The 17,165-nt window shown below is 34.8% G+C and overlaps 1 protein-coding gene and 1 long non-coding RNA gene across 2 annotated transcripts; one reads left to right on the forward strand and one right to left on the reverse strand.

Annotated features, from left to right (window-relative positions):
- The first annotated feature begins 1,701 nt into the window (after positions 1-1,701).
- Positions 1,702-14,632, forward strand: LOC121371587 (protein-glucosylgalactosylhydroxylysine glucosidase-like). The gene is made up of 11 exons (XM_041497593.1): positions 1,702-2,265; positions 2,779-2,987; positions 3,714-3,921; positions 5,213-5,397; positions 6,945-7,168; positions 8,402-8,585; positions 9,120-9,329; positions 9,671-9,880; positions 10,572-10,675; positions 11,091-11,216; positions 14,114-14,632. The coding sequence occupies exons 1-11, from the start codon at positions 1,757-1,759 to the stop codon at positions 14,510-14,512; spliced, it is 2,568 nt and encodes an 855-aa protein (XP_041353527.1). The 5' UTR covers positions 1,702-1,756; the 3' UTR covers positions 14,513-14,632.
- On the reverse strand, positions 5,896-8,499 carry LOC121371589. Its single transcript, XR_005957810.1, has 3 exons — positions 8,367-8,499; positions 7,704-7,769; positions 5,896-6,076 (listed from the first exon to the last, which is right to left on the reverse strand). It is a non-coding gene; the product is annotated as an uncharacterized LOC121371589 (long non-coding RNA).
- Positions 14,633-17,165: the final 2,533 nt, after the last annotated feature.

The following is a 17,165-nucleotide window of genomic DNA, read 5'->3' on the forward strand; positions in this document are numbered from 1 at the left end:
GTTTGATGACAAACTTTTCATAAATATATATGCGCATCATATTGGTCATCTCCCGATTGGGTGTGGTTTGTATGGGTGTGTCAAAAATGTACCCAAAATCATGCAGTTTGGGGACAGATTTTGGAATGTAACACAACAATTTAACTCAAAATATTTAAAATTAGTCCTCATTATAAATATGACCCTATTAGTAATTTCCCACGAGACTAGAAATACCTGTATCTTTCTTTATTTTTAAACCATAGGTGGGCATTTAGGATGCCATGGGCTGGCATGCATAAATCTTGGCTGAAGGTTCACAAATAACTAGTCTTCTACCCAAGACTATGCATATTTTAGTTTGCAATCAAATGCAAACAAATCCAATGTCACCATTAATTTGTATTTTTACGGGTTATTACATTTGCACCCCTTTTTCTTTTACAGTAAAACATTTAAAACAAATACCTTTCAATGCATATTTCTCTGTTAATGGAAATATTCTTTAATTTGTAATAATATTGATTGTTAGACAAATTGATATATATATGATCATAATTGTATCTTCCTTTTATTCTCTCCATCATCTGACAAATCATTCATTTCATTTCAACTTATTGTCATGCTTATATCCAATTAAGGTTCAAGCATGCTGTCCTGGGCACACACCTCAGCTATCTGGGCTGTCTGTCCAGGACAGTGGTTTAGTTATTAGTGGTTAGTGAGAGAAAAGAGGGTGTAGTAGTCTTACATCTGCTAACTGAGTCGTTAAAACTTGCTCTGGATGGGAGCCGGTACCGGGCTGTGAACCCAGTACCTACCAACCTTATGTCTGATGGTTTAACCACGACACCAGCAAGGCCGGTCTGACAAGTCATAATCATAGCTACTTCTATATAGATAAATACAGTTTCTGGATGGATTGATAACAAAACCACCCTCTTATCTAATCTGAGTAGGTCAATGGTCAAGGTTTGAGCCATGGGATGAATTATTTATTGCTAGGTCAGATTCAGTGTATATTAGTGTGTATAAACACTGGTAGAGCTACTGTATGGTTTTACAGGTATATGTTTGTTTTTAAGATTGGCTTAATATGAATGTAAATGCATGTATTCTGATAGTATCATAGTATAGGATTTCAAAATCTTAGCCATAAGTATATTTATTTATGAACTTTGGGTGGTGGTTTAATTCCCAAACATGTTTATTAATTTCATTAATGAACAAATCCTTTTTTTATCTCTTGTTTTATTATTTGATTTTCCAGCTCTTTTGGGTTTGTTTTTTTGGCACTAAATAATTTTTATTTAGTACCATTAGATTTTATTTAATCTGAAATGTTAAAAACTACCATTTACCTTGTTTTACAAAGCTGGGATCTTATACTTTTAAACAACTGGATGTAATTAGGATGTTAACAAAGCCTATAAATTAATATAATGATAAAACAAAGGGTTTTTGTTTTCTTTCATCAATATAAATTTACAATTGCATTATATTTTAAATGTAGCATTTTCTAAAGACCAAATATTTCTGTCTGGAAATCACATTTTATTTTTAGTGTTATTATTTAGGTTTTTGTTCTGTCAAAATTGATGATTTTAAATCTTATATGATGTGTGTGTCTATATTTTTTATTTTTTTATTATTTTTTTTTTATTTAAACATTGAAAAAAAAAAACTGATGAGATTTCCAGAGGTGAATATTTCAGTCTACAAGTATTCATGTACATTTTATTTTTGTAACAGAAAATTCATTAACAGTTGATTGACAATGAAAATCCCTGCAACACTTCAAGGTATTACCCTTGTGCTGGGTTTTGTCTTGTGTGTGTGCAGTACAAGGAGCAACCAGAGTGGTAACAAGAAACAACCCCTGTCATGGTCCGGTTACTTGAGGTTGAAATATAAAAATGCAAATCGTACTCACAGTATTACACTTAGCAATAATTTCAAACCCAATTTTGAAACTAAGCTGAAAGGTCAAGTTCACTGGTCCTTCAAAGAAGACATAAATATACAAGATTCTAAAAATGGGTGGTTGAAAGGTCTCGGCCATTTGTCCAAAGAAGGTGTAAATGTATCACATAGTCAAAGTCATCAGTCAGGAGAAGAAGATATAAATCTACAACATAATAAAAGCATACAGAAAAAGTCTGCATTCAAGGTGAGAAGGCCTTGCATGGTGACTGTTGGGAGAAAACAGATTCCGGTTTCCTGTAACTCTCCAGTATTTGAGGCATCACCAGTTCCTGAGGATGCAACTGTGTTCAAATTTGATAAGTAAGTGTTAGCCTTCTGTCTTAAGTATAATCGCAAATTGAAATGGTAGTGAGGATATATATAAATGCTCATGAATCTGAGTGTTACCCAAGGCACCAGAAACCAATGTGAAGAAGGTTCATATGATGGCACTGATAATCTGTAATTACAGTTCATGGAATCGGCTGTTTTGCTAATCACATTACAATAATTCTTTAAAATACTATATTGTACATGGAAATGTATTGTTTTGTTATATAGATAAATGATGTAATTTGGTGATCCTTTCAACTTAAAGGTAATTCCAAATGTATGACTTAAAAAATAATTTACATCAAGTCATGTTTATTTCTTATGATGATGAAGTTAATTAAATATCAAGTAATCTTCAGAATATATATGTGTATTTAGAATTTTATATTGTTTTTAAGCATTGATACATTAATGTTTTATTGCTATAGGCCAAGATGTTCATAAATTTAAAATATGAAATAAAATCAAGTTACGAATATACTTAAGATCTTGTTACTTCAGAATACCTTCTGATCCAAGATTGCTTCCTGAGATTGGAAATGGTCACCTAGCAACAGTCTTATTCAGCGACACAATCTATATGAATGGGTTGTATAATGGTGCCAACACAAGCAGCCATCGAGCCCGAATCCCATCAACAGTTTCATTTAACATCTCTGGCGTTTCACCAGCTAACTCCTCTAGGATAAGAGTCTTAGATATGGGCAGAGGTTTGTCTAACTTTCTATTTGTTTATCATATTTGTAAGCATAAAGTATGTTTATCCATCTTGGTTAATTGTTCAACATTATTTCTAATTATATTTTCAGCAAATTAACATACTCATTTATTTGGTTTTGGTTTACATATAAATTATCTATTAAAAATGGCAAACTCTAGTTTCTGAGATAAATACTTTTATTCTTTTGTTAAAAAAAATAATTTAAAATATTTTTCTGACATTATTTTGACAATATGATGGCAAAAGTAGGATGATGAGGAATTTTCAAAAATATTTATTAATTATAGAAATAATCAGTTTTACCAGCAGATAGCACAGACATGTTTGGAACTCTTTTTGAAGCAGAAATAAATAACAGTAAAGTTTGTATTCTTATCAAATTAGTGAAGAAACTTTTATAACTGCTTAAAGCTGCTAACCCTTGTTATTAGACAGTGTAAAATATGTTTGACTGTTACAGCTTTCTTGCTTCTAACTTACAATTACTCACAGTGTTTGGCTTAAATTATCAACTTTTACAAAAACCAGTGCACTTTGGGTTATATTGGCTTTTGTAGTAACTCGAAAACATTTTGAATGAAATGAAAAAATTTAATTAATTACTGATAAGACATTTTTACAAATATTTTTACAAATTAAATTCTTCCAAATCATGCTTATCATTCAACAGAATTATTTTTATGACAAGACTGTATTTTAAAACATTCCATTCCAGGAGTTTACTATGAGCGATTTGAAGGTCACGGCTACTTCATAGAGGTGAGACAGTATGCCCATCGTGTACTGTCTCGTCTGCTGGTGATCGAGGTTGTGATGAAGCGTGATGGCAGTCAGCATCTCAGTATCAATGTCACAGTGAACACAGGGCCCCCTAGTGAGGACATCACGTTTAAAAACTCATCTTCAAACAATCCGTACATATGGTAATTTGGATCCATATTAAATTTTGTGTCACTGGCTGTAATGTTTCATTTCTGTTAAAAATTAAATCTCAGATATACATGTACTTTTATTTATGCATCTTGTCTTGTTTCTTGGTATGGTCTATCATATTTCCATTTCCTGTTATATGCAGTTGTGGCTATGCAAATGATGTCTTCACCATATCAGTGCTCTCTGTGTGGGCAGGAAACATTTTCTTCAGTATTGCATTGTGATTTGCTTCACAAGTTTCAGAGTTGCTAATCAATTTTAAAACATTAAACAGTAGTTGCTAATCAATTTTCAAATGACTAAAAATATCACTAATCAAGATTTGGAAAACAAAATGTTCCCTGGTGGGACATTTGAGACCTTTTTACTCAGATAGTAAAACTGATTTTGGCTGGAATGGTTACAGTTGGATTTCACTGTTACACTAAAGTTGATTAATAAGCAACAGACTGCTGATAGCCGTGTCACCTTGTGAGCATTGCTATATGTGCTATCCTGTCTGTGGAATGGTGCATATAACATGCCTTGCTACTAATGGAAAACATGTAGCAGGTTTCCTATCTTAAAACTATATGACAAATTTGCTAAATGTTTGACATCCAATAGCTGATGATTAACAATTCAATGTGCTCTGGTAGTGTTGTTAAACAAAACAAACTTTAACTTTAACAACCAGTGAAACAACTTGGGCTGCAAAGCTAAGCTAATGAGGAAGCCATGATCAGCACATAATCTGCATAATGGTAAAATATATTAAAATGTAACCGAGGTAGTTGTTGATATTGTTTATCAAGTTTAAAATTATTTATAAATGGACAATATTTATTTTATCCATTCAGCCTTATATATCAGTTTTCTATGAGACAACAGTTAAAGTGTAATGGCTGAAAAATTGATGTTTGAATGTTATCTTTTACATATTTATATTATCGTTCTTTTAAATGTATAGTACTGGGGATGTATTTTTAGGTGAGCATTTATATAGGCCTACTGCTTGTGTACCAATTCACTTCCTTTATTGCATAACCACAGTTGACCCATTTTCTTATTCCCCCATCCCAATCAGTGCCCTATGACTGGTATGTCATAAGCTGTATATATGCTGTCCTGTGTGGAACAGTGCATATAAAAGATCCCTTGCTACTAATGAAAACGTTATTGACTATGTCAGAAGTTACCAATAGGCGATTAATAAATCAATGTTGTAGTGATGTTGTTAAACAAGACAGACTAACTTTTTACATAAATAATTGAATTATAGAGAGTCTTCTGTATTTCTAGTGTACTTACGGGGGAAACAAAAGAAGCAGAGTACCCAAGTATTGCACCAACAACTCCAGTAACTGTCTACTCCAATAACATCGTCAACACCATCACGCTGCCTCCGAGAATATCGGGAGCAGTTATACCATTTATAACGTCAATCAGTACCAGCAAGGATGAGGCTATGGACTACTGGAACAAAGGTAAATATGGCAGTGGGGGGGATAACATTTAAATATACATACTAAATTACAGCCATAGGTTTCTTTTACTTTTAAAGGCAAATGGGTCTAAAAGAGTATTAAGTCAACAAACTATTTATAGTGCATGTTATTGGGATCAGTTGGGGTTATATATCACCCATCCACCCACCCACCCACCACAGGAAAACGTTTTATGGTATTATTTAATATAGGTCTGTAGAAACTGTATTTACCTTCTTAAATAAATTTATTACTACATACTGGACTGGGTGACAGAACATTTCTCCAAATCATTAGTTTAATAAGAGTTAAATTTAAACATAATATATTATAAACTAAAAACTTGTCAATCATAATAATCTATATACATATATACTGTCTACTCCTGGATGTTGTTGGCGGCATAGGTGGTATTTGGTTGCCTCCAGACACAAGTTCTTCCATCAGTATGTGCAGAAGAAAGCGGCTTTCATCGGACCAATGAATCTTTCTATAGGATGCAAGATTCCATCTGTGGCATACCTGACACCATGCTAAATGTGCTGCTTTGTTTGCTGGTGTCAGAAGGGGATGTTTGATAGGCGTCCTGACTCAGTATCCAGCGATCTTCAACCGATTCCTTACAGTCCTCGTTGACATGGCCCTGTTGGGAATCCAGATATCTCTCAAGATCTTGCTGCTGGAAAAATGGAAATGTCGAACAAGTCTTAACAGCGCCCAGTCTTCTCGTGGAGAAGTTGTACGAGGTTGTCCTGGACAGTTCCTGTCCTTGACGTCATTGACCAGTTTGTTGGTGTTTTCGTACAAGTCGACTAATTACAGTATGATTCTGGCCCAACTGACGCCCAATTTTCCTGCATGACAATCCTGCATTATTTATTCCAATAATCTGCCACCTAGTGGCAATGGACAGTTTTGGGTGAACCATTAGACACTTATTAAGCACAAAAGGAAAACTATTTTCTGAAAACAAGTATAAAACTTAATTGAACAAAAACTTGGTTTTCCCACATGTGAGGGTAGTTTTTTGTACGTGCTATTTGTGTGGGTTCTTGACTGGCAAGGACAACGAAACGACAGTATGGAGCAATGAAGGGACATGATTTTTACAGTATTAATACTGCCTGGCTACTACCCATAACAATAATTTGGTGACAATATAAATTGGGTGGTACTTAATTAATTTCCAGGGGTATATATAAAGTCTAATTGGGTTTAAATCTGTAATTTCTTGCAGTTTTAACTACTAAGCTTCTATTCTAATTCTTAAATCAATTGATTAATTTTTTTTTAATTATTAATAAAATGATCAAGGGAAAAATACATGGAGAACTGGACTGGAGGAAAAATAGTTATAGTAGAAAAATGTTTAGGGGAATTGTCCTAGAATCATGCACTAATACCTTTATCACTGGATACATCTGTAATATTTACAGGGTTTTTTAGGGGGCAAGGTTTTTTGGGGGTTTTTTTTAGCCATAAATAATTGTTAATAATTGGAGTAGTGTTTCCTAAATTAATATTTTTTTATGTGTTTATCCTTGTAGGTATGAGTTTGATGATGAATCAAACCCTGTTTTCCTCCCACGTGGATGCATGGACCAGGCTGTGGAAGCGAGGACATATTGACCTCACTGGTGACCTCACACTGTCAAGAATCACGTACGCATCTCAGTACTACCTACTGAGCTCGTTACCGGTTGAAGAAGACAAAACGTGGCCATTTGTTGGTCTGGCTCCTGGTGGACTCGCCCACGGTGGGGGCGACAGAGTAAGATTCATGTTTAGTTTTGTTTAACAAAACCACTTGAGCACATTGATTTATCAATCATTGGCTATTCAGGGCTTCTAGATTATATTAGTGTTTTTAATCTCCCTCTTTAGGTGACATATCCGATTATTTAGTAAAATTGTATTAACTTAAAGTAAAGTTGGGCTAATCAGTTTTTAATTGTGGTTAGTAAGTTATTAAAATCCCTGATCCCATGGCTAGTGGATTTGAAGACAATTCTAGAAGCCCTGGGCTATTAGATGTTGAAGATGTCAAACAAATGGAGATTTTTATTAGTAGTCTTGGGAGGAAACCCACTACATTTTCTACATTAGAAGCAAGGAATCTACTGTATGACAGAATAGCACATACCATGGCCTTTGATATACCAGTTGTGGAGAACTGCGTGGAATTGTAAATTACCCAATGGTCTCACTGACGGGGATCGATTCCAGTCCGACCATGCAGCAGGCGGGCCCTTAAGCACTGAGTTACATCCCACACAATATGAATGATAATGATGACAATATATTACTTTTGTGCTTGTATTCATCCAAACATACTCTTCTCGACATTATCTTGTCTGCCTTCACTTCCTGTCCTGTAATGAGGAACAAAGAAATTCATTACAACTTATTCTATTATTAATATTACTGGTAGCAGAAGTGAATCTTTTATATGCACGTTTGATAGAATGAATACGTATGTGGAATTTCACTACTGCAACTTGTCTTATGTTAATAGAGAGAATTTGACTACCTCAGTACATTTTACTATTAGAAATAATCAGATATGTCAGTTAAAGAGGGAGACAGACTTTAAAAATCCATAGATCTGGGGTGGGTGGGCAGGATATTTATATTGACAAAATAGACTTAAATGTAGCATTTGACAAAACAAAAATTCACAAGCCATAGGGCAAGGCTATAGTATTTATTCACTAGCCCATCATTGAATACCACTAGCCATGGGAGTGAGGCTACCATAATCTAGAAGCCCCGAGTACTTCCTGTGGTTTGCTGTGAAGGAACCCATTATTTTAATATTTGAATGGTCAGTGGTTATTTAACTTTTATTTATTTTTTATCTAGTATTTTATTAGACATGACAAAAGTATGGATGAAAGAATAAAGTGATCGAGAGCAATATTTTTACAATTTGTTCATATTTTGTTTGCCTTGTTGACAGAATTTCTTACCTTAATCAATCCTGCGACTTGACTGTTTTCAATAGGATTATATGGGCCACGTCTTCTGGGATCAGGACACGTGGATGTTTCCTCCCATACTGTTCCTCCACTCTGATATTGGCAAACTGATGGTCAACACTCGGATCAGGACTCTGAATTCTGCTAAACTGAATGCCAATGAGACAGGTTACAAAGGTGCCAGGTATCCATGGGAGTCGGGATTCACAGGTATTTACTGCATTAGTAAGTTTTGTGATTACTGTACCATGTTCCAAAATATAGTGTTGCTATTTAAATGTGTTGCTTCTTTCGAAATATTCAAATATGATGCTACTTTACAAATATTTCTACAGTGTATTGCTACAAATTTATCTACTTTTGTCAAATATAATTTTTATTTTCAAAACCATAAAACACAAATGATATTTGAAATGTGTAAAACAAAAAAATACATAAAAATTATTTTGAAGTACGATTCACAATTGTGTTGGTTTGTTTTTGTTCTTCATTTCATTTTCCAAAACCGTGGATTAATCCTCTTTAGAGAGTTCATTGGTTATGACAATCACAGGATTTTATTTGCTTTTGCAAGATATCAGGTTAGTTTAGAGTTTGTTTTATTTAACGACACCACTGGAACACATTAATTAATTAATCATGGGCTGTTGGATGTCTAAGATATCAGGTTAAGATTTCATGAAAAGAGAATATAGTAAATAGATTGTTTAATGATTTTCTTGTTTGATCATCTGTTACGTGTAGGACTAGAAGTGAGTCCATCAGAGGCGTGTGGTGATCGTGAGGTTCACATCACTGGCGACGTGTGTCTGGCGTTCAGACAGTTCATACAGCAAACCAACGACACACACTTCCTCACCTCCGAACAGGGTGCAGACGCCATCTTCAACATGGCTGCTTTCTGGATCTCAAGAATGCTTTACAACCATGGGACAGGCAAATTTGAAATACATGGTAATTCAGGTCTAATTGGATATTTCTTTAACGGAAACAGTTTGCTTTTGAATGTGGGTAAAGGAAACCAAATAGTGCTTTAATTAGTCATAGTGAGATGCAGAAGTGAAAAAGAAGGACTTGAAATGGAAAAAACATTCTTTTGATTTGAGCAATATATGTTCTGGGTCAGGCATTTCTAAACCAATTTATTTATATATATATCAGAATTCCTTTCCAGTAATTCCTTTTTTATTGTCTTGTTAATAAACAGCCTAAAGAAACATTATCTGCAGTATTCACTATCATATAGATTTTTTCACCTGCAAACTGGTAACTCTATTTTTGTCTGTTAACTACAGGCGTAATTCCACCTGATGAATATCACAGAAACAATGACAACTCTGTATACACAAACTCCATTGCCAAGGAATGTCTCCAGACGGCCATGTTGGTGAACCGTCTGCTGGGCAAAGAGTCTCCCAGACTGTGGTCAAACATTACAGCCAACATGTATATCCCCTTCAACAGCACCCTGCAGTACCATCCAGAGTTTGATGGCTACACCCTGGGTAAGGCTGGTGTCCATTTCTAGTTGTTACATTGTTTGTATATTTTAAAATCTCATGATTTAAGAGTGTTCGTGTATTTTAAAATCTGGTAATTTAAGTCTGGTGTCCATTTCTATTTATTACAGTGTTCATGTCTTTTAAAGTCTGATGATTTAATGTTACCTATAATGTACACTTGCCTACAAGAGAAATTATATGTGGGTGAAAAGTATATTATTTAAAAACTGAAAGTTGTACCAATATTGATGTTATATGCTAAAACATTGTTTAAATTGTAATTTTGTAAATGTGGTTTAAGGCATCTTTGTTATTGTTGTAGACAGAAGAATGCACATGGGTCGAACAAGGCTAAATTTTAGTATGTGATAATATAATAATAATAAACAATACAATAACATGTATTATGTATAATGCAGGCCTAATTCCACCAAATCAGAACATGAATACCCCTATAGTAAACCTCTTCTATTTAATGATTGCTTAAGATTACATTTCATTTTTATTTTGAGACTGATTTTTTTTCAGTTGGATTTCAGTGATGCATTCCTGCATATGCCTGGCTACATGCCTGTACCATGTGTTTGACCTTAGTTTATATAATGATTTAAAATGTGTGCTGTAAGAATCCTATATTAAAAAATGTAGTGTCTTAATAAGTGAAGTGAACTAATAGCCATTCTGTTTGCTACAGACACGGTGGTGAAACAGGCCGATGTGGTAATGCTGAACTACCCACTGATGGAGGAAGACCGGGGAACACAAGTTACGAAAAACGACCTCAATATCTATGAAAAGGTAAACCACTTTTCATTTCCCTTTAATGGATCATAAAAATAAATCTTGATTTTCAAAATTGTACATATCTGTACTGGATCTGTACTGAACCTATTCTGGTAGACAATGAATAACTAAATAGTGTATACATGTACTGGTTAGGGTTATTGTGTGTTTTATAGCAACCTGACAGATGTGATAGTTAAAAAAACTAAAATAATAATAATAATTGGGTGGTGTGTTTTCAATGAACTTCAGTATATATGCCATTTTAAAATTGCCATTGACATTAACATAATGTGCACAGATCAAGATTAATATATACGGCAATACTAATACACATTTTACAAAGTTTGTCAAAATAAAAGTTTAAAAAATGTAATGATGGACATTTCAGTTTTGATGGATGTAATTGTCCTTGATATCCTCACCACAGGTAACACCCGGAGGTCCAGCGATGACCTGGGGAATATTCACCATCAACTGGCTGGAGCTGGGCAACAAGAGTCGAGCTGATAAACTCTTCGAACGGATGCTCCTCAACGCACAGGAACCTTTCTATGTATGTACCACAGGAATGTTTACAATCACACTTCCACCATTTTAATAGTGAATTGGTCATTAAGATTATTTTAAAAAATATATTGATAAAATTGAAGAAGATATTATAGTTTAAAAGTGAGTCAAGACAATTTTTAATCTGTTTTGTTTACAAAAAATTATACATTTTTAAGGTTAGTCTTGATAACTAGTAATTGTTTACTAATCTTTAAATTAAAGGCTAAGATTACATTATTCAAAATACATATTATTCAATGGAATGTTAAATTTTGATAGTCACATCATAATTTATCGCTTTCTCTATCATAAATTGGTATTTGTTAACTTGTATACTCAAAGGCAAAAGTTATTGTGACATGGATTGTTTGGAGTAATGCATTTGTGAATGGATTTATGGATGTAAACCAGAGAAAATGTGCATGAAACAGCTCGAAGAAATGCAACCAAGCAGTTGTTGCAGCAATTGCATGCTTTGTGTAAGAAACATGGCAGGGCTCGACCTTAGCGGTAGCCTGGGCTGTTTTGGCTACCGATTTCTCACTCAGACTACCAGTTGTCTAACCCTGGTAGTCCGCCAGGCTACCAAATGTTTTGGCATGTCCAGTCACTCCACAATCAACAAGACCTTTAATTCATTGGTGTCTAAAATTCCACCTTTCATGTGCACGCTCTCCGCTGCTAGGAGTCACTGTAACTTAATTGCTCCCTTAGTGTGACCCACAGCTGGCGGTTGTGCAATATGATTTAGTGAAATAAATGAGTATATTTGCCAGTTGTAGGATTTGTTTTTTTAACATAGTGGACCAAAACAAATAATTTGATGTAATCCAGTGGTCAGATATACCTGGTTAATACCTGTCATGGAATTTTCATGTGGGTCATGGGTTATCTATTTGTAGTCATTTATAACAATCAACAACACGGCCCATTGTTTTTACGCCTACTTATAAGAAACACTTTGTATGATCAAGACTATTGGTTGCAGCTGAAGTCTGAACTAAATGATCATTCAATCGCGGTTTATTTCCTTCTAGCCTACCTATGCAAATTGTCAAATTATTGTTTACAAAATAAGTATTACTAAGTTAAAGAAATGTATAAATAGACTAATGTTTTCAATGTTAAAAATATTAATCTTTCTTACAAATTAATTTTAATAAAATCTCTCTTAACTTTTACTATGGCTTTGCGTGATAACCTCGCTCAAAATGACATCTGACCTTGTCATGTGATAACATAAACACACATGGCAATCCTGTCTGGAATAATTGGCGTACAACATTTACAATTTTATTGTGAGCAATAAAAAACGCTATTGTTTTGGAATAAAGGCAAGTTTTGTTAGGATTCTTCAAAATGACACCAATTGAAAATAGTTGCAGCCATTTTAAGAATTAAAACATGCAATATCTATCTGAAGATCGTACAATTATTTATTCAATTAGCAGACAGTTATACATGTGAAAACCGTATTAAGTGTTTCAATAATATTTTGTAAGCCTTCATTACGAGATTAGGCCTAAAAATAATTAATAATAATAATAATAATAAATATTATTGTTTATTTCTGGAATCATACCAACCAAGTTAATGCAGGTAGAATAATAGGTCGGGTTTTTTCGTAGTGGTTGTTACATTTTTTTTTCATACCATCTTTACTCCTCTTTTGAGGTCATCCTTAAAATATTTTGTTTTGTCCATTTCCGACCAGTAGTTTCAAATGTGGGTAGATAGGTAGGGATTATTATTATTATTATTATTATTATTATGCCTAATCTCGTAATGAAGGCTTATACAATATTATAATGCCACATATGAGACTCTTCATTCTGTCACATTATTGTCGAAGTTTTCAATATTTTCCCCAGATTCTATTTAATGATTTAAACTAAAAACTTTATTGTTCATTAAGGGTCATTATGCATTTTTAATAAGTGTATATTTCACAGTATAATACTCATGAGTTACAAAAACCCACCCTAAAACGCTTAAATAAAAATAAATTATTTTTCTTTTTTCTTTTTTTTTTTTCTTTTGAAGTTATGGGGCTACCAATTTTTACTGAGGGCTACTAGATTTTATAACTTGGTAGTCCGGTAGGCTACCACTGAAAAAAATTACGGTCAAGGCCTGCATGGATATTCGAGAGAAATGCTGTCCAGTGTTCACCATAAAAAACCAGACGCAAATCGTTGCCACTCTGTACAGCCTTCAGAAGTCAGAAAAACATCATTAATGAACTGTTTGATACAATTTTGTCAGGCCATGCCTCAGTGAAAATGACAGATGGCGAGTCATAGGGATGCTTGAATCTGGGACCTTGCAGCGTAACATCACACATCAATTCAATGTCCACAGAAACACCATATGGCACTTATGGCAACGATATCAACAAAACAACCAGGTCAGGGACCATCCCCGTAGCTGCCGACCACCCGTGACAACCCCTCGCCAAGACACATGGATCCGAACCACGCATCTGCGAAACAGGTTCCAGCAACCAACCCTCACAGCCCGTACCATCTCTTTCTCCAGCGTTTAGTGGCCTCAATGAGACGACGGTGCCAGGCCTGTATCAATGCTCAAGGTGGACACACTCGCTACTGACTATGTGAACTTCGCTCTGAACCCCCTCTAGTGATGTGGCTTATTTGCATATGGCATGTGCGCCCATTTCATGGACTTTTGCTTGTTTCCATACCTTCGGACATTTCTCTTTCCATGTTATAACATTTCATACATGGCAGTAAAAACTTATCAATTATCTTTGTCTTTTGTGTGTCACAATAACTTTTGCCTTTTAGTATATATTACAATGTTCTTTTTTGATAATATACAGATGTACAATATTAAAAAGTTATTTTATCTTTTGACTTAAACATCATATTCAAATTTCAGATATGGACAGAGAATGCAGATGGTAGCGGGGCGACCAACTTTCAAACTGGGATGGGTGGATACCTACAAGCTCTTATTTTTGGTTATGGTGGATTTAGATTATACAACCAAGAGCTCAGGTTCAATCCTTCAATTCCACCAACCATCACAACGTTCTCCATTATTGGTCTTGACTATGCTAACAACTCATTTGACTTTGTGTTTGAAGACAAGAAAATGACAGTTACTATGACCCTTGAAACTCGACCTGTTGGTATTCGAATCAATAACGTCACTACAAAGATGACATTAGGACAAGCGTATGTTTATGCGAGAGTACAAGCTGCTCTTGTTCCACTGCAAGTTAAAATAGATGATGAGAAATGGCACTTAGCATATAACATTATTTTTTTATTCTAAACATAACAGAAGTAAAAACAAATGGTTTAGAAATTGTAAAAAACCCAACCTTGTACACATTATAGACATGCCATTTTGAATGGTAGGTACGATTGTTTTTATAAATGTTTTGACTTTTAACTTACATTTTTGCATTACCTTAGTTACCATTTAATTTAAAAATAAAACTGTTTGGAATTGCAATAATTTTCTACTTCATGGCAATTCTTTTATCCTAGACTGACCGTGCATAAGGTGAGCTCTACCACTGGGTACGTCCTGTCCTCAATATAGCTCAGTGTCCTAAATTATTTATTTCACTGCCTATGTAATAGCATTCTATTAGCATAATCTTAGATGGAAGTGAGATATGGATTTGTTAAGTAACACAGTGTGTGTGAGTAAAACAATTAATGATCATTTATTTTAAAGTCGAAATCTATAATCAGTCTTTCAACTACATTGAGGGTGGGACGTACATGCAGAGCCCAGCGGGAAAGCGCTCGCCTTATGTGTGGTCGGTCTAGGATCAGTCTCTGTCGGTGTGCCCAATGGGCTATTTCTCATTCTAGCCAGTGTACCACAACTGCTATTTCAAAGGCCATGGTATATACTATCCTGTATTATAAAAAGATCCCTTGCTACTAATGGAAAAATGTATCAGGTTTCCTCTCTAAAGGCCTAATTACACTGGAGAGCGGTGACGGTAAAACCGCGTGTTAAAAAAATAGAACTAGTGCTTTTTCAATGGATCCAATTACACTGAACGTGGAACGGCCCAGCGGTACAGCGTTAAACCGCTTCCGATAGAACTCGAAGCGATTTTTCTAAAATGCTGCGCGGCAAAATTATGATTTTAGCTAATCGGGCGAGTGTTGTATATGGTGCTTCGAAAAATCTAGTGTTTATCAGGGGAATACCACAAATATATTTATTGTTAATGTTAATGGTGGTTGGTGGCATGTAATAACTTGGTCGACTTGATGTTTCTGAAATGATGTGCCTTATTTTGTTTATCAATATGTTTATATAGGCCGATATAGGTTACCTTAAAGCCTTTGATTATCGCTTATTGGTTTTCTCCAAGTTGCTCTAAAACAGTGCAAACTAACCACGGGATATTCGGAAGTAGGCGAAGAAGCGATCTTCATGTGAACTCAGTTCACGTACTATTTTATGGAATTCATCTAGTTCATTCCTTTTTTGAAAGATCTTGTGAACCCAATTTTTTCTTGTTTTTCTCTGTCTTCGCGCCAACAATAGCAGAAGTAACATCTTCCCATCTTTACATTTTCTAGCCTTCGCCATGATGGTTTATGTGCTAAAACGTAAAAAAAAACCAATAAAATAATAATAATAAAACACCGCACGGTTTTCTGTGCTGTATGTAATTTTTTAAAAATGAGCGGTTTATTGCTTTCCAGTTGCCGCTCTCCGTTACCGCTCTCCAGTGTAATTAGGCCGTAAGACTTTCAAAATGACCAAATGTTTGACATCCAATAGCCGATGATTAATAAATCAATGTGCTCTAGTGGTGTTGTGAAACAAAACAAACTAACTTTCAGCTACATTGAAAGCCCATAACTTATTGAGATAAGTGTACTAAAACATTTTACACAAAAACACTGCATGCTTTAAATACTCTCTAATAAATGGTCATTCCACCTGCTTTGAATATTTTTAGTAACTTTCAAAAAATAGAACACAACCAGTTTGTACCCCACATAGACAGGATTGGAACCAACTTTGAATTAGCCAATTTTCAGATATTAAGAGTATTTCCTTGAAAATTATTAAAATGTGGTTAATTTATTAGCCTAATGCTAAATGTTGTAGCCACTTAGTATAAACATTAGCATAGATGGAAAACAGAGCTAGCCGTGCCACTTCCTACATTCACAACTAGCCAATGTAATGCTTGATATGTTATTGGAAAACAGAGCTAGCCGTGCCACTTCCTACATTCACAACTAGCAAATGTAATGCTTGATATGTTATTGGAAAACAGTGCTAGCCGTGCCACTTCCTACATTCACAACTAGCCAATGTAATGCTTGATATGTTATTGGAAAACAGTGCTAGCCGTGCCACTTCCTACATTCACAACTAGCCAATGTAATGCTTGATATGTTATTGGAAAACAGAGCTAGCCGTGCCACTTCCTACATTCACAACTAGCCAATGTAATGCTTGATATGTTATTGGAAAACAGAGCTAGCCGTGCCACTTCCTACATTCACAACTAGCCAATGTAATGCTTGATATGTTATTGGAAAACAGAGCTAGCCGTGCCACTTCCTACATTCACAACTAGCCAATGTAATGCTTGATATGTTATTGGAAAACAGAGCTAGCCGTGCCACTTCCTACATTCACAACTAGCCAATGTAATGCTTGATATGTTATTGGAAAACAGAGCTAGCCGTGCCACTTCCTACATTCACAACTAGCCAATGTAATGCTTGATATGTTATTGGAAAACAGAGCTAGCCGTGCCACTTCCTACATTCACAACTAGCCAATGTAATGCTTGATATGTTATTGGAAAACAGAGCTAGCCGTGCCACTTCCTACATTCACAACTAGCCAATGTAATGCTTGATATGTTATTGGAAAACAGAGCTAGCCGTGCCACTTCCTACATTCACAACTAGCCAATGTAATGCTTGATATG

The sequence above is a fragment of the Gigantopelta aegis genome, chromosome 4 (assembly GCF_016097555.1).
Source record: "Gigantopelta aegis isolate Gae_Host chromosome 4, Gae_host_genome, whole genome shotgun sequence".
In the NCBI taxonomy this organism is placed as follows: Eukaryota; Metazoa; Mollusca; class Gastropoda; order Neomphalida; family Peltospiridae; genus Gigantopelta; species Gigantopelta aegis.

Excerpts from the sequence above, each read along its gene's own strand:
- LOC121371587 (XM_041497593.1), top strand. The coding sequence starts at position 1,757 with ATGAAAATCCCTGCAACACTTCAAGGTATTACCCTTGTGCTGGGTTTT. Across the intron at positions 2,266-2,778 it reads ACTGTGTTCAAATTTGATAA|AATACCTTCTGATCCAAGAT; the intron begins GTAAGTGTTAGC and ends TTGTTACTTCAG. Across the intron at positions 10,676-11,090 it reads ACCTCAATATCTATGAAAAG|GTAACACCCGGAGGTCCAGC; the intron begins GTAAACCACTTT and ends TCCTCACCACAG.